At 45.4% G+C, this 24,757-nt stretch overlaps 1 protein-coding gene across 1 annotated transcript; it reads left to right on the plus strand.

The window, feature by feature from the left end:
* Positions 1–11,161: 11,161 nt before the first annotated feature.
* LOC117884443 (cytochrome c oxidase assembly protein COX19) lies at positions 11,162–14,557 on the plus strand. The gene is made up of 3 exons (XM_034784847.1): positions 11,162–11,338; positions 12,802–12,913; positions 13,936–14,557. The coding sequence occupies exons 1-3, from the start codon at positions 11,257–11,259 to the stop codon at positions 14,021–14,023; spliced, it is 282 nt and encodes a 93-aa protein (XP_034640738.1). The 5' UTR covers positions 11,162–11,256; the 3' UTR covers positions 14,024–14,557.
* The last annotated feature ends 10,200 nt before the right edge of the window (positions 14,558–24,757 follow it).

The following is a 24,757-nucleotide window of genomic DNA, read 5'->3' on the forward strand; positions in this document are numbered from 1 at the left end:
AGTAGAGCCCTTTAGAAATCTTTAATTTTAATAATACTTTTGCTAGGGGCCTCAGAAGCCTCAGGGTGTGAGCTGCTTGGATGGGAAAATGCTGATTATTTATTAATAATAAAACTACATCAGCCAAAGGCAGCTTGAATCAATAAACTCTAACTAAATTAACAAAGGCGACTGTACATCCCTGTCCGCTCTTAGATGCTTATTATCAAAGGGGTTTTATGGCAAAAAGGGAATAACCCGAAGAAGTGTAGACTCTGGTCAAGGTGTGCGGAAAGAAAGAGGGAAGATATGGATGGGAAAATCACTCAGAAGATTTGTCAAGCCGTTATGCAAGCCGTCCTCAGTTTATTTCCTTTAATGGACCTTCCCAAAAGTACCCTTTTCTGACGGATGGAGCTCCCATTAGAGACGTGGTCTATGGTGGCCTGAAGATATGTGCTGATGGATCCTACTAACTCTTTGCTCTCTCCACAATATTAAGAATACGAGGAAACCACATGGACCCAGTTGGGTTCCAAATATTCATGTTTACTAATGATACACAAACATACAAAGTCTAGCTATTGCCCTGTTAGGGTTCTGGTGGCTTCTGCAATAGAAGATAGGGAGACCCACTAAAGGGGTCCCAAACTATTGTAAAGGATAGTACCTGATTCCTAACCACTACAGTTACATTCTGTAATTACACAGAGCCAAAGCCTTTCTCAGGCAAAACTCCCACTGACTTAAGAACCTGTAGTGTGATCCTTGGATAAGTGCAGACATAGCAGGGAATGATTATGTGAGAACTTTTGCCTTACACAATCTGCAAAGTAATTGGTCCTTAAATGCAAGAAGTATAGATGTTAGTCGTAGGAAAGATGAATATAAACTGTGTAGCGTGTGACATGAATTGAAATTGTGGTATCACAAACCCCCTGTGTCTGGGCCTGGCCAGCCTGGGTGGAGAGCTGTCACATGCCTAACAGAGTCACCTGAGTGAAGAGTTGGATTCGAATGGAGTTTTTTGGACCCCTGGGGAGCTGGATGAAGTGTTCTTCCAGAACTGGATAAGGTGTTCTAGATAAAGCTGAGTGGAAAGGCCTCAGAGGCAATCCGAACACGTTGCTCCTCACTCTGCGAAGCTTCTTTTCCCCTCCACCATCACACGCTGGAAGGAGCATCAACCCCCAGGGACCAAATTTTACTGTGTGGACACATGCCATTTTATCTGCAGCTCAGGGAAATGATTCATGCATTTCTTGTAGAAACTGGGCCAATGGATTAAACATCCACACTTACCTAATTTCTGTGTGCTTGCCCTGAGAAGGACATATAATCCTCTAATCGGAGCTAGGGTAATAACAACCACAATAATAGTAGGATAATGCAGAGGGAGAGAGCTATTATAAGGCTGTAATTCAATCAATGAATCCTGATAATGTAATAAACCAGGAGAGTGAACCTCAAGCAACTCATACACATCACAAGACTTTTCAGCCGAATTACAACCTGTAGTGATGCCTACCAGCCCATGCATTGTTATCTGAAATATATAAAGCATGGGAACACCCTATTAAATGTTAACATTTTAAAAAGACTTTGGTGTGATAAAAAGCACGATGTTCTTTGCTGTTATGGATTCCTTTCACCTTGACAAATGCTGATGGGGGGGACGAGGGGGAAGCTCTCAAACCTTGGCCTCTTTCCATTTCCTGTAATGGTATATTCCCAGAGTATATGAGATCCCACCTGTGTCTCCCTCAGCTTCTGTGCCCCTGTTATTTATTTCTTAAAGGCATAAGTGACTAATATCCTAAGTATCTGACACATACGTTGTGGCACAAGCAAGTCACATCATTTAACTGTCAAATCAGTCTGCTTAGAAAAGAAAGTCTTCAAAGTACTTTTGAAAATGATTATCTTAATGTGGATTTTCCAAGAACGCTAGCTGCATGTCCATGTTCTGTGCATCTGACAGTGGGAGTCATGATATATTGTGTGTGATGGCTCTGATAACTGGAAAAGCAAATGGGATTGGTAAATTGCCTCCCGCACTAGGCTCCATAGGGAAACAAAGCTGGACGCATGCAGATCCTGGGTTTGTAACAATCTTCCCATGTGCTTGCTGGCACCCCCTTCACAACATATCTCCCGCAAGAGCTCTGCTGCTTTCAGGACCATCAATCTTGCTCTTCATTCAGTCTCTCATAGCCACAAAGCAAACAGGAGATCCTGGGATTTCAGAACTGATGGGGATGCCCATTATAGTTTCTGTTTGTAGTATAAACCATTGTTACTGATGGTAGAGGTGCGACTTGTGAATCTTAATTTTTGCCAAGGAGAAAAGACATTTTTCTTTTGATTGTTAAGAGTTGGGAAGCGATTTTTGAGGAGGTTGAATTATGAAGAGTTTTTCTTCATGCTTTTGTGGACTCTGGGGAGACTGTTGAATTCAAAGATCATGGGATATAGGATCTTTCATCTGCAGGTTGCCTATTTAAATGGTAGCAGCTCAGAATTGTACCAGGATGGTAGTAACTCAAAATAATAGTCATCTGAGATTCAGTCAGAATCTATGTGAAATGAGCTGATGGTCTCAGGCCACATTCTAACAGACAAATATCCATCTAGTCCAGTGGTTCCCAAACTGGGGTTCGCAAAATGTTACAGGGGGTTCTTGGGGAAAAAATTCCCTAATGGCAGATAGAGCTGTCCCTAGGAACCCTGGGCAGCGCGGGATCAGCAGCGCAGAGCTCCTGGACTTCCAAGAGCTAAGCAGATCAAAGCAAGCATCTCTGTCACACTGAGGAGATTTAAACTTCAAGACTCCTTATAAGAAATGGAAAGGGGGGTGGATATTTTTTGCTGTTTTTAAAATTAAATAGGCAGCTAGTATTGTTTGTAAAATTATTATCAAGAACAAGTTTAAGCTTTGTTGTAACAAGCGGTGTTTGCCTGGATTGCTCAAGACCTGAATGCTTGTGTAGGAGGAACTCTTTGAGTTGGCTTCTTAAATACCTTCCTGCTGTTTCATATCTGATACTCCTTGATGAAACCTAGGAGCCCTGTCTTATAACAGGCTTATTCAAAGTGACACAAGCTACGAAAGTGAGAGCTTGGAAGTGTGTTGCCGTTTTCATAATGTAATAAAAATACCGTCACCATAAATTATAATTGATAATTAATAATAAATAGTGTGTAATAAGCATGTCATAAAAACAGCATCTATGTTTCCAAGATCACTGCTTTTATAATTTATACTCAGGTCAAGGAGAATATCCCTGGAAATATTAATTTTTAGGAGGGGGTTCATGAGACTTGACATTTTAGTGAAAGGGGTTCACAGGTTGTTAAAGTTGGGGAACCACTGATCTAGTCAGATATTTCTTTACAGAGTTGAATTCCTTGTGTTTGGATTCAGCAGTTTCTTCCTGGTCACCCCCCGTTGATAATGGAGACAGAGACAGGGATACAACCTGTATCTTAAATGCAGCTAAGACTTTGGTTCAATTGACTCCAAAAAATGTCCCTATGTGTGAGTCCATGTAGGGAAGGAGGGAGCATTCTTTAGTGGTTAGAATTGGGAGCTCAGGGTCAAAACCTCTCTTCCTGGCTCTGCAAATTCACTCACCGTGTGACTTTGGGCAACTTTCTGCACATTCTGACTATTCTTTGTTGCTCTTTTCTCTCTTTCTCTTTCAATTCCTGGTGCTGCTTTGGCTGAATCTTGAGAGAGAATGATCCAGCATTCTCTCTAAGTTTGTACAGTGCCAAGCATAATAGGGCCCTGACCTGGTTGGCTTGTAGGCTGTAACACAAGACAAATGTTAAATAAGATGATAATACATATCAGAAAGCCCCACTGAGAACCCTGGAGTAGCTGCAGTGTCAGGGCAAGGCCTAGGATTGAATGGCCATGGATTGCTCTTTCTCTGAGGGGTGTTCTCCAGATCGGCATTAGGGAACGCTGACAGTCTGTCACAGCTTGCCAGGGCTTTTTTTCTCAGCTTCTTCTTTTCATAAAGAATGAACATTAGTATCAAATTCATGTCTGATGTGTTTGTTCTTGTTCATTTGATTGCAAGCACGCATTTCCCGCGACTATTCCAAGATAAAGCCCTAAGGTCTTTAGGAGTTTTGCCCAAGCAGGGACTTCATGATCAGACCTACAAAATATTATCAGATTAAGTACCTGGTATTTTGAATCTCCGTGCTGTAAGGCTATGTCCCTGCAATGGGATGTGCTAGTGACAGTCCTGGGATCAGTGCAAGATCTCACTGGGATCCAAGCTAATGGATTCCAGTTCAGGATTTGGGTTCTATATTGTACATGTGCTTGGTAGCTATAAAAGGGTATCATAGCTAACTCTAACTGGCTGAAACATGTATGCTTTCTGTGACACAGCGGCCCATTGGCCGTTCACTACTCTGTCAGCAACTCGTCAGGCCTCATATACTATACCTCACACATTGTTGTAATCATAATCTGTATCTAAAAGGTATCATATAAGATATCATTGGAAAACTAATAACTAACTGATCATGAATATTCTTGTGTGATGTATGTATGGGCCGTGTACAATGAGTTATGAATATGTGCTAGAATTATGTTCCTAAAATTTGTTTGGCAAGCAATGCATAAGCACAGCCTGCCTTAGATAAAGGAAAGTGTATTTGATTGTCCAACCAGCCTGGTCATCAGGCAGACACAATGAAGGCACCTTTACGTAAAAGGTAAACAAATCCATCAACCCTACTGAGTGGGGGAGATAGCCTCTTGCGGAGGTCTGAACCTCAGATGATAAGCAATTGAATCTACTAATTGTAAGCACTATTACTGTATTATCAGGTAAGGTCCTTTATGAAAACTACTTACACACTGGTGATACATTTCACAATGATATTAATGTTTTAACGCTGTATGAGGAATTATGGATACTTAATGATATTATACTTTAAAGTCTGTGACCAAACATGGGGAGAAATGGGTTTTCTCCCAGAGAAGAAGGAAGTTAACCCATAAATGTAAACAAGATGGGACCAAAAAACAATGGAAGCCCCATTTACATATAAACCAGCCAGGGGATGGGAAGTCCATACGAAGCAAAGAACAGCTTTGGTCACAGTGAGTTTGGGAAGATATAATGAGAAAGAAGCATCCATCTTGGCATCCATCACTGGACAGACACAAGGGGACAGAGTTCTTGCAAGCCGAGAAAGATGGGCCTTTAACCAAGAGGCTGAAGCCTCGGGAACTGAATATAGGTGAGAAACCTGCTTAGGCAAAGATCATTCACCTTGGAAGACAAGGGAAACCAGCACCTTGTACTTCTGTGGAAGATCCTGACTGAAAGAAAGTTATCCATTGCTTGGAAGAAAAAGATCGGTAAGAAATCTACCTTGAACTAAGGCAGTAGATTGTAAAGTCATAGCCACTGGAAAGTATATTTTACTTTTATTTGCTTTGTAACCTACTTGTATTTCTCCCTTTTACTTGAACTCACTTAAAACCTCTCTCTTTTTGTTAATAAACTTGTTTTATTTTTAATCTAAACCAACCAAGTGTTTTGTTTGAATTGAAGGGATTGTTAACTCCAGCTAAAGTAATAAACTGTATATTGGTCTCTTCAAATAGCAACAAACCTTATTACTTCTGAGTGTTCCAGAAGAGGGCTGGACACTTGAGGGCAGACGGTTTGGGGGAAATTTGGGACTAGGGGTGCATTGGGGTCACCTTACAAGTAGTAACCAAAGCTGGTGGAGAGCAGGGGGGGGCTGTTGTGTTGTAGGCAGGCTGTTAGGGTCAGAGAGAGCTTAACCTGGGCTGCCCAGCACACAGATATTCAGGGAACTGCATGCTTGTCTGCTGGCTGTTGGTGTCCGGGTTGTGAGCCACGGTAGCAGAGTGTTTAAGGCACCTAGGGCAACAGGGCAGGTGGTGACAACCTCTCACAGGTCTGGGTTGAACCCCAAAATGTGACAATCTCCTAAATCTATGTCTGTACAACCATCAAATAAACACAATTCCTGGCAAAAAGTTTACTGAGCAATCTTTTTGTAAAAACAACAACAATTTTTCAGTATTATTGTGGGTCGTATAATCTAAAGAACAACACTAATTCAAGTAATGGGGAAATCTTTTACATGTGCAAAGTAATGTAAATTGAAAGGTGAAGGTCCAGATTTTCTAAAGTAACTAGTGTTTGGGGACCTTCGGTTTCTGGGTGGCCAACTTGAGGCATCAGAAAGTGGCCCGCTTTTCAGAAAACGTTGAGCACCTCTCCACATAAGGTGCTTTGAACTGAGAACCCCAAACTGGAGACACCCAAAGCATTAGTTGCTTTCAAAAATCTTGGTACTAATGTTCAATCGGTATATTCTTATAGCACAGCTATTTTAGATCTTTTCAGCTCAGGGAATCTCACTTACCATATTTCTTGAAAGAGATAATGTGGGAAAAGCATTTAATTCAATATCATCTTGTTACTTTGCAGCATTACTTTTACAGAGAAGAAAGTATTGAAGGAACTAGTTAGCTTGATTTGCTCCTGGGTTGGCACTCCCTTTTTTTCACACTGCTTATCTAATTTTGGCTTCATTTTATACCCTTGGGAAAAATGAACCACTAAACTGCTTATATGCAATTCTAATACAATTGGTATCTTTACTGGAAACTCTAGAAGATACCTGCAATAAATAAATTAAGTAAACATAAACCAACAACCTCCTCTAGAACCAAGTTCAAGTTTGGGTCATTAAAAAGACTAACTGCCCTAAGTTAGATGGGGAATTATGTAGCAGGGGAACAAAACTTTTCAGGTGCAACCAAAAGACAGAGACATATTGTCCCCTGTTGATCAGGAAATAATTTCACAATGGGATCTTTCCCTTTGATCCCCCTTTCTCCACTTTCACTATGGGGAGTGCAGGGAGGCAGTAACCCAGCCCATTAAGCCTGGAGCTATGAAACGTAATTCAGGCAGTTTGGTAAAATCAGATACTTTGATACGTCAATTAAAATCGTTCAGAAAAAGCAAAGCTTTTTGTCATGTGTTTATTCCTCTGAGGCCCAGGAGGCATCATGTTGCATATATTTATGAGAGAGAAACATCTCTCTTTTATTGCTAAGTATTATAATGAAGTCAAGTGGAAAAGTGCTATTTACTTTATAATAAAAACATCTATTGTTCATAGGCCTGGAAACATAATGATAAATAAAATCTCGTATTTCAAGCTGTGTAAAACAGTTGCTTATGTAATACAACTTTGTGTAATTTTCCATTTACAGTTTCAAGTATGGTAATAGGAAAGCAATCAAAGCATAAAGAAAAAGCACTTTAAATGGTGCTGCAGGTAATATTTCTGTAATAGTTTCTCTTAACAATTGCAACTGTTTTTCTTCACCCTGAAATGCTTTCTACTTATCTCACTCATTTAATTAAAAGAAAGTCAACAGATGAAAAACCTGCTTTAACCAAATCTGGGTTAAATCAACACCATTTTTCAGTCTTGTTTTAGAATGAGAGCTGAGAATGTTCATACAATACACAGCATGGCTGCCATTCCCAGGAGTTGCTGCTGGTGTATTTATTTGACTTTATTCATGTTCTGTAGAGATGGGCTCAATTCAAAACTTAAGATCCAAGCAGTCCTGAACTTTGAAAAAAGGCTGTCTAGTTATGAACTACATAATTTTGCCCCATCTCTAAGCATCTGTGCTGTTATCAACTAATCAGGCAACAAAGCATAGTTTACAGCTTCTCCATCCTTCACTAGAAGGTATTAGCTCATTCATTTCTGAAGGTGAATTTTGTGCTGGGTAACACTGACAGACCCTGGTCATCAGCGGGCGGGATCCACTCTGGTACCTCTGCAGCTTAGTGCATGAGCCTCTACTGCATGAGCTAAAAGCCATATGGCTCTTAGCTAAGCAGGGCCGGCTCCAGGGTTTTGGCCGCCCCAAGCAGCCAAAAAAAAAAAAAAAAAAAGCCGGGATCGCGATCTGCGGCGGCAATTCGGCAGGTGGTCCTTTGCTCCCAGCGGGAGTGAGGGACCGTCCGCCGAATTGCCGCTGAACACCTGGACGTGCTGCCCCTCTCGGGAGCGGCTGCCCCAAGCACCTGCTTGCCAGGCTGGTGCCTGGAGCTGGCCCTGTCGCTAAGGCTGTAGAGCAGACTCATTAATCTCTCTCTAAGTGGTCGTCTTGGCGCCACTAGATGGGACAGAACACCATACGCAGGAGGTGTGTGAGTTACACCTGCTCTTGGCATTACCCTGTTTCCCCGAAAATAAGACAGTGTCTTATATTAATTTTTGCTCCTAAAGATGCGCTAGGTCTTATTTTCAGGGGATGTCTTATTTTTCAGAAATGAAAAATGCCTTATTATCGGTGGATGCCTTATTATCGGGGAGGTCTTATTATCGGGGGGATGCCTTATATTACAACGAGAGGCAAAACTGTAAGTAGGCCTTATTTTCGGAGGATGTCTTATTTTCGGGGAAACAGGGTAAATTGTGTGTGACTGAGCATGCTAAGGGTTTATGGAAGATGAGGAAGTACTTTGCTGTGGTACACACATCTTGGGTGAAATCTTGGCCTTACTGAAATCAATGGGAAAACTCCAGGATTTCACCCCTTGAAGTTTTTCAGAGCTTGACGGTTCCCTAGAGCAGAAGTTGTGTGTAACCTCTGCAGCCTTTTTCACAGGAACTTCAACTCTCAAATCCCTTTCTCTCAAAGGCTCTCAAAGCACTTCACCAGCGATTATATACTTATATTGCCTTGAAGGCAATTTTTTAAATTGAGTCCTCTTGATCTAATCCTGAGAGGAGGTGGTGCACAACTTAAATCAAGGGAAATGATGGGTGCTCAATACCTTTCAGGATCAGGCCCCCTTTTAGTAAATATGCCAGTTTGGAAAAGTACAGACAATAATAATAATACCGCTGATTCAGCAATTAGGTGGTTCGGTTGTTACATAAATTCTGTTGAGTAGGGTTACCATCCGTCCGGGTTTCCCCGGACATGTCCGGCTTTTTCAGCGTTAAATGGCCGTCCGGGGGGGATTTCTAATCAAGTAGAAATGTCCGGGATTTCCCCCTTCCCCTCATGCAGAGTACGGCTCGGCTGATTGGATGGCGGGACCTGATTGAAAGCCGCTCGCAGCCACTGGGGCCTCTAGCAGCCAGAGTCCCTCCCCCTCCCTCCTCCCCCGCAGAGCAGCACAGAACAGTGTTTGAGTCCACGTGGAGCCCGCAGCTCTCCCTCTGCCGGGTGAGTGGTGGAGCAGAGGCTGCAGGGCGAGGAGGATCAGGGCAGGCAGGGGCATAGAGGCTGCAGGGGCAGGGTAGGCAGGGGGTGCAGAGGCTGCAGGGGTGCGGGGGGTGCAGGGGCTGCAGGGTGAGTGGGGAGCAGGGGGCACAGAGGCTGCAGGGATGGGGGGTGCAGAGGCTGCAGGGCGAGGAGGAGCAGGGCAGGCAGGGGCAGGGGGGTGCAGGGCAGGCGGGGGGGTGCAGGGACTGCAGGGCGAGTGGGGAGCAGGGGTCACAGAGGCTGCAGGGGCGGGGAGGTGCAGGGACTGCAGGGCGAGTGGGGAGCAGGGAAGCACTTAGCAACCCCCAACCAAGATCAGAGCGGGAGGGACGAGGGGGAATACGGGGTGCTCAGAGGAGGGTGCAGAGTTGGGGCAGGGATTTTGGGGAAGGGGCGGGGTTGGGGTGGGGCCAGGGGCGGAGTTGGGGCAGGGCCAGGGGCGGGACCAGGGCCCCGTGGAGTGTCCTCTTTTTTAAATGTTTGAATATGGCAACCCTACTGTTGAGTTGTCTCCACTAAAGAGCTGTTTGGACTAGTTTTTCCTCATTTTCCTTCCCTAAACACATTCTCCCTGGAATTTGTTCTCATCTGTTGGATTTGGAATAACAGCTGAGAAAGAGTATGGAGGCATATTAGGAAAATAACTGATTTTATGAAGAAGAAAAGGTTAATTTCACTGAGATTAATTGGAGCAAGGACAAGGGCATTCCTGGTCTATCTGGGTCCACAGAAACTCCACCTACCCAATCTCCCCTCAAGGCCGTCCTTAGGCATACGCAGCCTTACGCAGCTGCGTTAGGCACTAGAAAATCTGGGGCACCCTTGGGACCAGGGATGGCCTTTTTGGGATGGGCAGCAGGGGCTGGTGCCTGGGGCAGCCCACCACAGTGGGCACCGTACACAGGCCTGGCCTGATGCTCCATATGTGCCACAGCTATGCAGCCACGGCACTGGTTCCTCTCTGGACCAGCCCCCGTCTGCTCTTGGCCGGTGGGCCCACATGAGTATAAAGGTCCAAATTCTGGTACCCTGCTCAAAACTTGAGTGCTCCAGGATCAGCGCTTAAAGTAGCAGGATGGGAGGACACAGACTGGGCCAAAATCAATTAATCAAGCGAGCCAGATTGTTGTGGTGCACTTTAAACCCTGTTTTTAGAGCCCTGCAAATCCGCCAATATCCGCTTTATATCTGTGGACCATTTTTGAAGATCATGGATTGGATGCAGATACAAGTTTTGTATCCACACAGGGCTCTACCTGTTTTACCACCGCTGCTACTTACAGATTTTTCCAGACTGCTCTAAGCTGCCTAGGTTAGCAGAGGGGCTGAGGGAGTGGAACTCTCTCCATAGTGTGAAAGAGCCCAGGGGGTACTAAGACAGGCCCTGGCTGTGGCTGGTGGGCAGTGAGCGCTCATGGGGAAGTGCAGAGAGGGACCAGGCGTGTGTGTTTGGATTCATATTGGTCCCAGGGGCCTCGTGCCCACAGTCCGGGAAGGAAGCAGCTCCACTGGGCCAACAAACTTCAGTGCCCATCCATGACATGAAGATGGAATGCTGGCGTTACCATGGTGACACAAGGCCTGGAGGTGCCATGGCAACACGGGGGTTGGCACCGCAGTGATGTCATTCTTGGCGCAGCCGGTGCTGATGTCACTGTCAGATGATGTCATTGCACAGTGGTGTTTCCACTGCAAGGCCATTGCCTTGGTGACACTCTACGCTAGCAATGATGGGATGGGTTGATAGTGTTGCCATAGCGATGCAACCCGGCTCACTTGGCCTGGGAGTAGGAGCGCGGCCCTGCGGGGGCGGGGCCAGAAGCCTGGGAGAGCGATGCTGGGCGGGCTCCCGCTCGATTCGTTCGGTACTCGCTGGCTCCGGCCTGACTCGGCGCTCGGCTAGTACGGCTACTCCTCCTGGGCCAGCCGCCGGACCCGGTAGAGACCCCGGTAGCGGCACCATGTCCACGGCCATGACCTTCGGGAGCAAGAGCTTCACGCCGCGGCCGCCGGACAAGGGCGCCTTCCCCCTGGATCACTTCGGTGCGCAGCGGGATCGGGCCCTTCCCCGCCCCCAGTGCCCCGGCCTGGAGCTAGTCTGCCCCCCCCCCACACACACACCACCCGGCCACCACCCCCCCCGGGCAGCCCGCCCCACCCCACCCCCTCTTCCGGGTGACCCCCTCCGCGCAGCCAGCCCCTCCCCCTCCGCTGGGTGACACCCCCCCCCCGCGCATCCCGCCCCTCCCCCTCCGCCGGATGACCCCCGCCCCCTCCACTGAGTGATCCCCCAGAACAACCTACCTCAACCCGGTCCCCTAGTGCCCCCCCCCCCCTCCGCCGAGCAGCCCGCCCTCCGCCTCAGGCCCTGGTCCCCTCCCCCCGGTGACCCGCCATCACAGCTCTCGGGGGGCCTGCCCGGTCCTATGTGTAGGGCCCTGCCAAATTCACAGTCATGAAAAACGTGCCCTGCACAGTGAAATCTGGTCTCTTCCCATGAAATCTGATCTTTTGTGGGCTTTTACTCTATACAATACAGATTTCACGGGGGAGACCAGTGTTTCTCAGATTGGGGGTCCTGACACAAAAGGGAGTTTCGGGGGGGGGTCACAAGGTTGTTTTAGGGGTGTCGTGGTATTGCCACCCTTACGTCTGTGCTGCTTTCAGAGCTCAGTAGCCAGAGAGTGGTGGATGTTGGCCGAGTACCCAGTAATGAAGGCAGTACCCCACCAGCAGCAGCGCAGACGTAAGGGTAGCAGTACTGCAACCCCCGCTACAATAACCTTGTGATCCCCTCCCCCTCACAACTCCTTTTTGGTTCAGAACCCCTAAAATTACAACGCTGTGAAATTTCAGATTTAAATAGCTGAAATGATGAAACTTGTGATTTTAAAAATCCTACCACCATGAAATTGACCAAAATGGACCGTGAACTCTGTAGGGCCCTACCTCTGTGGAACAAATTCACCACCCATGGGCCTGTACTGCCGATCCCCATTGACAGCGAGCGCAGTACTCAGCACTGCCAGCTCTCCTGACATTGCACATCTTGTGATACTAGCCATTCATCTCACAGCCCCAGCCCCTTGAGTTAGGTTTTCACATGAGAATCTCAGCTTTCACTGAAAAACAGAAACTCTCCAGCCTTCCTGGTTGCAGAGTAAAGCTTGAAAACAGGACCCCTGAAAGGCTCAAACACCAGAAGGCAAATAAGACTCCGAATTTGTTTGCCTTAAAAATCACAAGATTGTTATAAATCGCGTTTTGGGTGCTGATTCATGGTTCTTGACTGCATAGAGTTAACTGCTCACTCGTAATAGTTTGCAGGATCAGGTCCAGACTTTCATATAGGTTGGTCTGTGAACTCACAAACAGCTTGAGGGGGCCAGGGTCCAACCATACGCAGAGCTGCCCCTGTCTCCCTTACAATTTGTATCAGTGCTAGAACATCACTCCAGCTTTTTTCTTTTTTCTTTAATTGTTTTTAAATTTGTTTTCTGTTCTAGGTGAATGTAAAGGATTTAAAGAGGCATTCATGAAGTGTCTGAGAGAGAATAGCTTTGAGAATGCTTTGTGCAGACAGGAATCAAAGGAATATTTAGAATGCAGAATGGAGAGGCAAGTAAATCTCTTATAAGCACTTGAGCAGATGAGTTTTCACTCCAGGCTCACTGGTGTGAGGCTGGCACATGTGTGCATCATTGCCAGAGTGTCGTTCTTTGAGTGCGTGACTGTATTCGCCTGTGATATTGCAGGTGACTGATTTTCCCTTTTTTTTCTTGTTGCTAGTTCCACTTGAAACAAAGGTGACCTTTTAAAGCTAGCTTCAGTGACCACACCCACTTTGGCTATCAGTAAGCATCAGAAGTGAATTCACATAGGCATTCACATAGTGCCTTTCTTGAGTCATGGAAGTATGAAAAGAGCACGTATCCCCTTTAAAAACAGACTTGGAGAACTCTAACAGCATTAGCTCAAATTTTAGTCATCACGGACTCAGACCTCTTGGAGGGCCGGTGTCACTGTGATATATAGCGAGTTCAGATGCACACAGCTCTTTCTTCTTGGGAACCAATTTTCTCTGACACCTCAATGACACTTGTCCTCACTGTGGATCACATCCATACCATGCTTAAAGTTAAAAAGTTAACCTGTTCCTGAGTTATTCAACTGGGGGGGGGTGGGGGTATTGAAATTCTTTTTGAAGGGACATATGGTGGTTTTCACGCCTCCATTATAGTAAAATAGTGCTACTTTTCATAGACATGCAGCATTTCACACTTAGCAGTTTCTACAGCTATCTTGGAAAATCAGCTCTTACTCTTATTGTGCATTTCCAAGACTCAGCTCAATTCCTAAATAGCCAATTGTCTTGCAGTGTGGGATATTTAACACATTTCACTGGAAAAGCTCTGGCCAGACAACAGAGCATTTACTGGACATTGCTGTTCCTGAATTGATATCTTGTGAGGTGTTGGGAGCTTGAGGGAGATGGATAGGGGTATGCGGTTAGCAGCACTGTTGGACCCTTTAAAAGTAAATATTGTTTTAAGTGACATTATTGCTACTGAATTAGATATTCATATTGCTAAGTTGGTAACGAAGCTCATTTTGCAGCTTATGCTTTTTTTTTTATTTAGGCAACTTATGGCTAAGGAACCATTGGAAAAATTGGGATTCAAAGACCTAATAGATGAGAAATCAGAAGCAAAGCATAAACAATTATAATGAAGAAAAGACAACTCTACCCATGTATGGAAATCATAACACTATTGTAGTACATATTGTACATTCTTTTTATATCTTAATATATTCTCTAAAGGGGTTGGGGGAAATCAAAGCTCTTTATTCTAAAGTAAGTGCTCTGAAAGAATAAAAGTGCTTTCCTTAGAAAATAACATTATGTTAACTATTTCACAAGAAAAACAATATTTAGTTAATTTCTTAGCATAGGCTTGCAGAGCAATAAGAAAAATTTGCATCAGAGAAAACAAATGCCATTTATCAAAGTGTTCTTATTCTGTTAGATAAGTAACTCTTTGAAATAACAAAGATCCTCCACTAAAAATGGATCTAAAAGGTAAAATCTCTTGTATAGGCAAATTGCATTATAAGATGAAAAAGCTGGTTTTACTAGTAGGAGACTCAGGCCTGCTTTCTCTTCTCTATTAATTACAAATGTAAGACAAGTGTTATTCTCTTCCGTATCTGTGTAACTGGACATCAAAACATTATAATAAACTTAATTTTATTGTTGGAATCTCAAAATGTAGACTTGTTTTTAAAGGTGAACATGATGCAGATTTTAATAACTTGCTTACAGTACTGGTGCACAAATTAGCTGGAAATAGGATGCATATATATATATATATTTTTTTTTAAACACACATTTGTATTAAATTCACCTTCCTTTGGGGTTTTCCCTCTCCACTTATGTCTTGGTTCTGCAGCTTTTTTCTTTTACCACCATGAGAATGTTGCAGGTTGTTATCAATTTCTTACTCTAGTTATATCATACACACTAACTCCCTCTTTAACCAGTATACAAACATTCAACTGATTCTACTTTGTCACAATGTATAGCTCCTTAATGGTAGAGTGTCTTTGCATGCTACAGCTTCCCTTGGATATCTCTATGGAGAAACCAGACTCTAGGCATGGACAGTATTTAGATGCACGTCTATAATAAAACATGAATTTGGGGCTAATTGAGAACCCCATGACATCAGCCAGGGTGTGGCTCTGTGTTGCTCCCCAAAAATGATACTTCATCTCTCTTCTTACATTCTGCATCTTTAAAAGCAAAACATGTATATTAAAAACAAGAGCAGAACAAAAGTTCTAAGCCTAGGAAAGAAAACATGCTTAAAAAATCAACTAGTGACATCACTTTGCTAATGTAATTCTGTAGGGGGTGCTCGGCTGTCATGGTGATGGGTATTACTACAAAACAATAATGGCAGGTCTACACTTCTGCTTATGTTGCTCAGGGGTGTGAAAAGGACGTCCTCCTGAGCGGCACGACCTAAGCACTGTCCACACCGGCGCTATGTCGGTAGGAGACGCTCTCTTGTGGAGGTGGAGTAATTATGCTGACAGGAGAGCGCTTTCCTCTCAGCATAGAGCAGGGGTGGCCAACCTCAGCCTGAGAAGGAGCCAGAATTTACCAATGTACATTGCCAAAGAGCCACAGTAATGTCAGCAGGCCCCCCCATCGGCTCCCCCACTCACCCCCCACTCTCAGCACCTCGCACCCACCGATCAGCACCTCCCCCTCCCTGCCTGCACCTCCCGACCAGCTGTTTCGTGGAGTGCAGGAGGCTCTAGGGGGGAGGAGCGAGGGCATGGCAGGCTCAGGTGAGGGGGCAGGAAGGGGTGGAGTAGGGGTGGGGCCGGTGGCAAAGCCAGGGGTTGAGCAGTGAGCATCCCCTAGCACATTGGAAAGTTGGTGCCTGTAGCTCCAGCCCCGGAGTCGGTGCCTATGCAAGGAGCCGCATATTAACTTCTGAAGAGCTGCATGTGGCTCCGGAGCCACCCCTTGGCCACCCCTGGCATAGAGTGTCTTCACCAGGTGCAGCTTCATTGGTGCAATTGCAGCGTTTCTAGTGGAGACCTGCCCTAAGATAGATTTGCAATGAAATCTACATATTGGATCCGAGGCCTGGTTTATACTTAGGTCAACATAGCCTTGGTGCTTAGGAGTATGAAGAATCCATACTCCTGAGCGCTGTAGGTATGCCGAATTGACCCCCAGTGTAGATGCAGTTAATTCAACAGAAGAATGCTTCCGTCAGTCTAGCTACTGTAGTTCAGGGAGGTGGATTTTCTACAGTGAGGAAACTCCTCTTCCGTCGCTGTAGTCTGCGTGTGTACACTACAGGATTCCGGCAGCATAGCTGTGGTGCCATAGCTATGTTGCTATAGTGTGGACATGGCCTCTAAGAACTTCGTTGCTTCTGGTGGATTTCCACAGAGACGGAGCCATTTCTTATACTCAAAGGAAAATGAATCTTAGTCGATGCTGATATTTAATCCAAAAGTATGCACCAATAAGGTTTGGCCAGTCAGATGGCCATCTAGAAGTGGGTTTAAAATTCAAAAACAAAAAATCAGCCACAAAATCCTCTGTGCATTTGTTTTCTTCCAAAGTACCCCATGTAGCTCTTAGAAAGTAAGTAGTGTGGGGCAGGATTTGCTGTTGATCTGTCTGGGGATGAGCACAATATTGGTGCTAATCCAATAGTAACTCACTCTAGTTCTTGCTGGTCTTTCTCTTTAAGTTTACAATCCGTATTTGATGCGTCTCACATTCTCTTTCTGCTACTCTTGTCGCATCTGTCTGTTTCTCTGGTTCGCTCTTGGATGTCCTACTTGACAGGTACACCTTGATGGATGGACGTGGCATACAAAACTACTTTGTTCCAACCTGATGCGATTTGAACAGACCCTCAACAGTCCAGAGGCGTCATTGTTTGGAAACAGACTTGCCCCTATATTTTTGTACTATTCTTTTTCACTGTTTAAATTATATCCTTTACTGAGATTAATACTTTTACAGAAAAGAAAGCAGAGATTTTTATTGCTGAAGCAGATATTAAAGGATTTTATATTAAACCACTGAATGAGAAATTTTCAGAGTAATAGTGTGAGAGAAAATAATTAAAATAATCTCCACTATCTTTAGAATAAAAAAATCAAATTTCATGCCTCTGTGCTCCCCGGATATTACAAGGGGAAGAGAATCCTTTGAGGCAATAAAGAAGCCCACTGGTGGTAGTGGAATAAACCACATCTTTCTCCATGGTAGAGTTGGTTTTGTCTCTAGATCTTATCCTGAAGAGATAGTTACTCCATGACTTACTTTGTATTAGGAAAAACATGCATCAGATGCTGCTTCTATAACCATGTGAGCAGGAGAAATAAAACTGTTACTAAATCCCTGGATGGTTGAATTGCATCTGATGAGCTGGAATGATAAAAGGTGCGTTATTTTAAACTTCTCAGGTTATTTGAGGTGGGGCATTTTTCTGATTTGTAATCCCTGAAACCCAAATCCTAAATCAACTTCAACCGGCGTGACAGGCCCCAAAAAACCAGTTTAAACTGCTGTGAAGAAGGCCCAACAAAGTAGCCTTTGGGATGCTGCAAGTAAGTCTGTAGTAGGTGTCTGACTGCAAAAGGGCTGTTGCTATGGGCAGGGGTGCCTGCCCAGCACTGATTGACTGGACTACAAAACCACTGAGGAATGTCACAGCATGCTGCATCCTTCAGCAGAGGAGTTGAGAATTTTGAGCCCCCCCATTGGATCCAATTTTCATTGCCCCAATCCACATATGAATCTTGCCCTGCCTGTGCCGAAAGGTCAGTCAGCTCCCCAGTACCATCCCCCTTGGCCTAAGGCAGAGGGTTCTCTGTGTCCTGGGCTCTGTGGAGAGTAAGTGTCTGGGGAGGAGTGGAGGCACACATCCTCTGGCTCTGTGGTGATTACCTGGAGAAGGCAATATACTCTGGGGTGTAGTTCAGGGTTTAAGGTGGGCCCCAGGACCGCCGTGATGCGGGAAAGGTCTTGATACAGATGCTCCAGCGCAACTAAGAGGTGGGGGTGGGGGAGCTGGGCATTCTAAGTCCCTTCCCCATCACCATGGAACAATCTGGGAGCAGCTCTGCAAGTGGAACTTCCCAGAATTCTCTCTTTTCCCTACTCCCACAGGTCCTGCAGGAAGACCGGCTGATCCAGGCCATCCTTTGTCAGGCAAGTTCCTTTTAAACTTCAACTCTGCTTGTGGGATCAGGATTTGTGCCTCCTGGGTGTGCTTTAAAATGACACCTGCATTTAAACCAAAGCAAACTAATGAGCTAGTGGTTTATCTTCCTGTTTCTAGATCCAGGAGCAAGCCCCTCTTGTGGTAGGGTGTATTCTGGCAGGACAGCGGAGGGTTTGCTGTGTCTCAGGTTGACCGATCTCCTCCTGTAGCAGTATGAGTTAACTTGCCATTCTTCTGCCCCTGGCGAACCCTAACCCTAACCCTAACCCTTGAGAAGCAAGGTCGATTCTGTGCCTCAACGTTGGCTCCATGTCAGACTGAGTCCTAAGTGGGGTTGTGCCTTTGTACATTCCACCGCCTTCATTCACTTACTAAAGCTGTAGCAAAGCGCCACCTCGTGGAAAGCTGGGGCAACTGTGGAGAATCAAATGGTTGCTGAATAGGGATCCGCTGAGACACTTCAATGTTCAAACTACTAAACTAAATGTAGTTCTAGCTGCCTGGTGTGGGGAAAAATAGCTTACTCCTATATACCCAGTACTGACTCGTGCACTGGCTGTCTGGGGCAATAGTGGAAATCAAGCCATTTAATCTAAGAGATCTTAATCTATTAATGCCTACAGCTTTCCTTTCTATATGGTTTAATTCCCATGGTAACTCCAGGCTTTCTACTAGTTATATTCCAATCACAAAGACCCTCTGGGAGGTTGTAACTCAGTAAAACTCTGAGCACTGTATCTAATGACAGCATCACCCAAGGAATCTTTTAGTTATGATTAAAGTCAGTTTAGCCAAAACCTTTTAAATGTGAATATTGCAGTTATTTCCCCAAAGCGAATACTGCCCTGAGGTAGCCCTTCTTTGGACTTGCAGTGTGACCTTAACCACTCAGTACCTCAATTTATCCACCCATGTAATGGGGCTATTAGGACTTAGCTGGCTTACAGACATTAACATTTCTAAAGCACCTGGAACGCCTTGTATGAAAAGTGCTATATAAAGGCCTGATCCAGCTCCCATTGAGTCATTCCATTCCAACATTGCTGCCCCACAGACGGTATTGTACAGTTTTGAGAGCTGAGTTCCTTCCACCCAACTTATCTTTATCAAACAGTTCTTAAACTCACACACCACATCTTGGGGAGTTTGTTTTCAGCTGTGTTCTGGTTAATCGTAACAACCTGCAATGCATGATTTATGAGATGTTACAGGCAGAAGTTTCTTCTTGAGTCACCTGTTGCCTTGAGAAGGGGACAAATACAAAAACGATGAAAAGACATGGTAATCAGACCCTTAGGCGAGTTCAGGCCACAGCAAATGAGCTGGACAGCACATCCACCTACACAGCTTCCTGTAGATAGCCACAGTGGCTTCAGCTGCAACTGTTGGCTCCTCCCTCTGCAGCCTTTGAGATCCTGTGTGGTTTTTGTTCACAGCTGTGGAACTGTGTCTGAGCACTGGCACCAGTCAGACACAAGGGTGGGATGGGGTCTCTGGAAGAGTGAGACCTGCCAAGTAGGCCTGATGCGTGGGTTCTCATCATGGAGGTCTTCCCACCTTTCATTACGGAGAGACGAGGCCTGAAATTTTCTCTTCTGACATGGGCTCATAGTATGAAAAAAGGTGAGGATTGCTGGCCTCAGGCAACAACCCTTTGGTAGGATGGCTTGTAACTTCCTTTTGTATTCTATATAGACTATATTAGTCTTGCAAAATGGTCACAAAACTACCAGCCCAGGCACAAAATCGACCTGACCTTCCTCTGCCATAATGATGAGAATGGGGGAAAAAACCCATTGATATTTTACTCACCCAAAAACCCCACACTCAGCTGGGTAAATGGATGGGTTGAATTTTGCAAGGCTGTGCAGGATTATTATTATTCCATTGCTATTAGCAGTTGGGTTTATTCTTTTATGGTGCAGCTGATCTGTCTGGAAGTGGGATATGTAGTATAACAAAACAATTAAAATGGATGTCCATGAGCATAAGGGTAAACATTTGGCATGGTGTATAAAGAAGTCTACACAAGCTGACGCTGTCACCTCTAAATTCTTTTCCTGTGACTCGTCTCTTGTTTTTCTTGTCTATTTCAGGGCTACCCATATCCTTACTACTGGGCATAGTGTTTACTACCAGCTGTCATCCCAATGGTTTTCTAGGGGGGCTTAAGATTGCAAGCTCTGACAGGGAGCAAGCCTTAGTCTACGTTAAAATGTACAGCGCTGTATGTCTGTGTCCACACTAGCCTTCCCTCTCCCCACACTCTTGTTACGTATGGTTCAATGTTAGCAGCCATGGGGTGCTAGATTAGACAGGGTGCCAGACAGCTACTAGCATGCTTTACCAGCATGTCATCTAGATCTACCCTGAGCAGGGTTAGACAACACTGTGGTTAATGCCTTGTCTCCACTAGGATTCCATCACTGCTGTCACTAGCGGAACTGAACTGGTGATAGCAACAGTGTTCAATTCCAGGAAAAAAGACACAGCCTATTAGTGATAGTTTCCTTTCATGCTAAGCACTGCCCACCAAGCAGAGAACTTCCCTGTGTCATGTAATGCTACATGCACCAAGGAAAGCGTTACCACACAGATCCTTCCCATTCCTAACAAATATCAGTGCATTTCTTTACTTCTCTCACTCATGCTATCTGGGAATGAGCTGAACCCCCACTAATACACTGACTCTTTGTAATTTATTATAAGATTTACAAGAGCTCCATCCAATGTTTAATTAGTGTGGACTGCTCCACCTCAGCCACACCAAAGTGTCTCTTAAGTGAACTATTCCTGACAGACTATTAACCTGGCTTGATTAATTTTATCCTAAGTCTCGAGATTTTTATCCACAAGAGTCTTTATCCTTAGATCCAGGTTAAAAACACGGAGATTTGCAAAAGCACAAATGGGAAGCAAGTGCCCCACTCCCAGTGGCTGTCAATGGAAGTTGGGTGCCTCGCTACCCTTCCCCCAGGTTTTTTAATCACTCCTGTTTCTTTGAGGAACTCTGGCAAAGCTGAGTTCCCATCAGCATAGCAGAGATTATTGTTTCTTTGGCTTGCAGATTTCATGATAAAATGCTTTGGAATGTAGCTAATAATGCCATATGGCTTCCAACGCAAAATGTCAGCGTCATCACTCGAGACAAAGGCTTTGGCGATAGCAATCCAAATCAGTTGTGTAGGCATGCAGAGGTCCTGTTAAGCCGCAGCTTGTGCTTTAATTTCCTGGGGCCCCCTGTTCTTATGGTGCAGTGGCAGCGTAATGGCACATCCTCACCTCGAGTAGCACCCCTTCGTGACTCAGTGTGCAATGTTGCCCGGGATCCTCATCCCTGGCACTCCCCTGGTGACCGCTTCTTTAGCCCTTCAATGGGCTGGCTCCCTCTGGGTCATCTGTAGTCTGGACCTCCAGCCAGGTCATTAGAAAAGTGAATGCCCTTCCAGAACACTCAAAGTTCCAACATAAACAAAAGATCCTTCGCCTCTCCTGGGTTCAACTCATAGTTCTTCTTAATGGTCTCTTAATTTCCCTGCTTCTTAGAGGCCCTAGCTCAGGACTTCCCTGTGGGCCTCTTCTATTCCCTGTTCCCCTTCCATAACACTGCCCCTGGAGTACCTCCCTGGACACCTGGTCCTTTGTTCCAGGAGTCCACCACAGGGCTTAGTGCTAGTCCTGTAGCTCAGACCTCCAGCCCCAAATTGCTAGGCCTTCCCTGGCAGAAGAGTCCTACAGTCTCTCTCCCAACTGAGTTCCCTCAGCCTGCTTATAAGGTCCAGATACCTAATGGATCATTACCTAGGTCTGCCCTCTCTGGCAGGGAGGCAATCAATCACCCCAGAAGAGAAACATATCTCTAATTTTTTCCCTTTCTCTTGCAGGTGTTGGGAGATTGTTCTTCATGGGACCTTTTAGACAACTCACTGATATCTCTCTTTCTGTCTAGCTTCTGGGTTAGCCATTGGTTTCTGAATGATGTCACTTCTTCAGGAGATCGTAAGGTCAATGGGGGGCACGGTCAACAGATGAGCTAATGTGTGTATCAATTTCCATTGCTTACTAACCCCCACCTGGGTCTGTTTGAATGAATGCCATAGTCCAAACAACATGCAGACCTGACAGTTATTGTATTGCATCAGTGAGCCTTAGTTTTGTCATGAGCCAAGGTGAGAATTAGCCTAGCAAAGAGAAGAGTTAGGGCCTGGCTACACTTGCAGATATAGAGCGCTGGGAGTTAAACCAGCCTTCGGAGACCGCAGCAGGGAAAATGCTGCCGTGTGTTTACACTGTCAGATTCAAGAGCACTGGCATGGCCACATTAGCAGCTCTTGCAACGGCCACAGAGAGCAGTGAATTGTGGTAGCTATCCCAGGGTGCAAGTGGCTGCAACATGCTTTTCAAATGGGGGGGGGTGGGGTGGAGTGTGACAGGGAGTGTGTTGTGTGTATGTGGGGGGAGAGAGAGTGGGTTTTTGAAGTGCTGAGAGTGTGTCAGCATGCTGTCTTGTAAGTTAAGACAGCAGCAGACCCCTCTCCCCCCGCCTCTCTCTCTCACACACAGCATTCCACGGTAATGGTTGTTTTGTCTCGGAGCAGATAAGCATGCCGGGGATATCTGCATTCCTACAGCCAAGTTCAAAACAATGAGAAAAGTGGCCACTTGACTTCAGGGGATTATGGGACGTTTCCGGAGGCCGATCACAGCTCAGTAATGCAACACCTCATTCACACTGACGCCCGAGCGTTTCAGCTGGGGCGCAGAACGAGTTAGGTTTCTCGTGGAGGTGGATTACCAGGAGCGCTCCAGCTGCAGAGTCCGGGCTCTCTAAGTGCCTTGCCAGTGTGGACGGGTCAGGAGTTAGGGGCTGCTTTAATGCGCTCTAACTTGCAAGTGTAGCCAAGCCCTCAGATGCAGAAGTAAATGCTGTAATTATTAACAGTCAGCCTCGAGGGAAGTCAGTATGATGGATTGGAATGATTCAGGCTTGTTCCTTTAATCGATGTGGTTTAACAAAGCACCAGATGTGGGCTGTCACTTCCCTCCTTTCAGGGGGCAGAGTACTTCTTCTTTTTTTTTCAGTTTCAACAACAGCTTTCCAGGAGCTGGCTGATGAGGTTCCTTATTTGCTTCTTGGATTCCCCAGTGCTAACAAGCCCTGTTGAATGGGAGGTCATTGTTCTATCAGACCTGATACAAATGGCCGGATCCTGACCTCACTGATACATCTGCTGATCAAGAGGAACACGTTGGAAGGCAAGTACACAAGTGCCAGTGCTCTGGGAGACTGGCAGCAGGCCCAACAAAAACTTCTCCAATTGTTTGCATTCCAGATTATAGAAAGTTCTGGTGTAGCTGCTCTGGGAGTGTTCATGGCTCTTGTTATGGGACAAAGCATAGAAATTAGGGCTGTCACTTAATCGCAATTAACTCACGCGATTAACTCAAAAAATTAATTGTGATTAGGGCTGTCAAATGATTTAAAAAATTAATCATGATTAATCCTGCGATTAATTGCACTGTTAATAATAGAATACCATTTATTTAAATATTTTGGATGTTTTCTACATTTTCAAATATATTGATTTCAATTACAACACAAAATACAAAGTGTACAGTGCTCACTTTATATTTTTTTATTACAAGTATTAGCAGTGTAAAAAAACAAAATAAATAGTATTTTTCAGTTCAACTAATACAAGTTCTGTAGTGCAATCTCTTTATCATGAAAGTTGAACTTACAAATTTAGAATTATGTACAAAAAAACTGCATTCAAAAATAAAACAATGAAACATTTTAGAACCTGCAAGTCTACTCAGTCCTACTTCTTGTTCAGCCAAACCCCCGTCCCGATTTTTCACATTTGCTGTCTGGTCACCCTACAGGCTGCTGACTAAAAGGTGTAGGAAAGTGTCATTAACCCTTTGAGTTCCCCACCTTGTGCTACGTCCTAGCCACTTACAGCGCACCCATTTTCAGGGGCCCATAGTCTGGCCCAGTGTGTGTATGTCTCCAGAGCATGAACTCAGATATACTGCAAAGGCAGCATCAGCATGTGCCCATATCCTGGCTATATATTTCTGTCACTCCATCTCTGTCCAGACAATCTGCAGCTGTCTCATCTAGATACAGTAGGTGTTTATGCCATCGTGCCTGTGAGTACCCACCTCAGATTATCTCAACCAAGAGTACCAATACACACATGGTGGCCATTGTTGGCTCAGGTAGTACTGGTCTATGTGCATAGACTATGACACTCTACCCTGGCATGCCCCCCTGTGGCTTCTGTTGAGAGTCAATGTGATATTATGCAGATGAGCTGAATTTGGTCTTCAACTCAGTCCCTGCCTCCCTGAGAGTCTGGGAGGACTGCAGAGGCAGCAAGCATAGCTCAAGGGGAGTGCCTTGCTCCATGTAGAAGCGAACAGGGCCACCAAGAGCGGGTTCGGGCCCCGGTGAAAAAAATTTTTGGGGCCCCCCAACAAGGGCAGACAGGCTAAACAGGGCTGACGAGGGGGGGGGGAAGCCGGGGCCTGGACCCCCTTCCGGACCGCTGGGCCCCAGTAATTTGTACTGGCTTCCCCCGCCTCTTGTCAGCCCTGGAAGTGGACAGCATGGGAACAGTGTTGATCCACTCTAGACGGAGCTACATCCAGCCCTCCTTACCTGGGGAGGCGTGTGGTGTGTGTGCGTTAT

This window comes from Trachemys scripta, chromosome 10, assembly GCF_013100865.1.
Source record: "Trachemys scripta elegans isolate TJP31775 chromosome 10, CAS_Tse_1.0, whole genome shotgun sequence".
In the NCBI taxonomy this organism is placed as follows: domain Eukaryota; kingdom Metazoa; phylum Chordata; order Testudines; family Emydidae; genus Trachemys; species Trachemys scripta.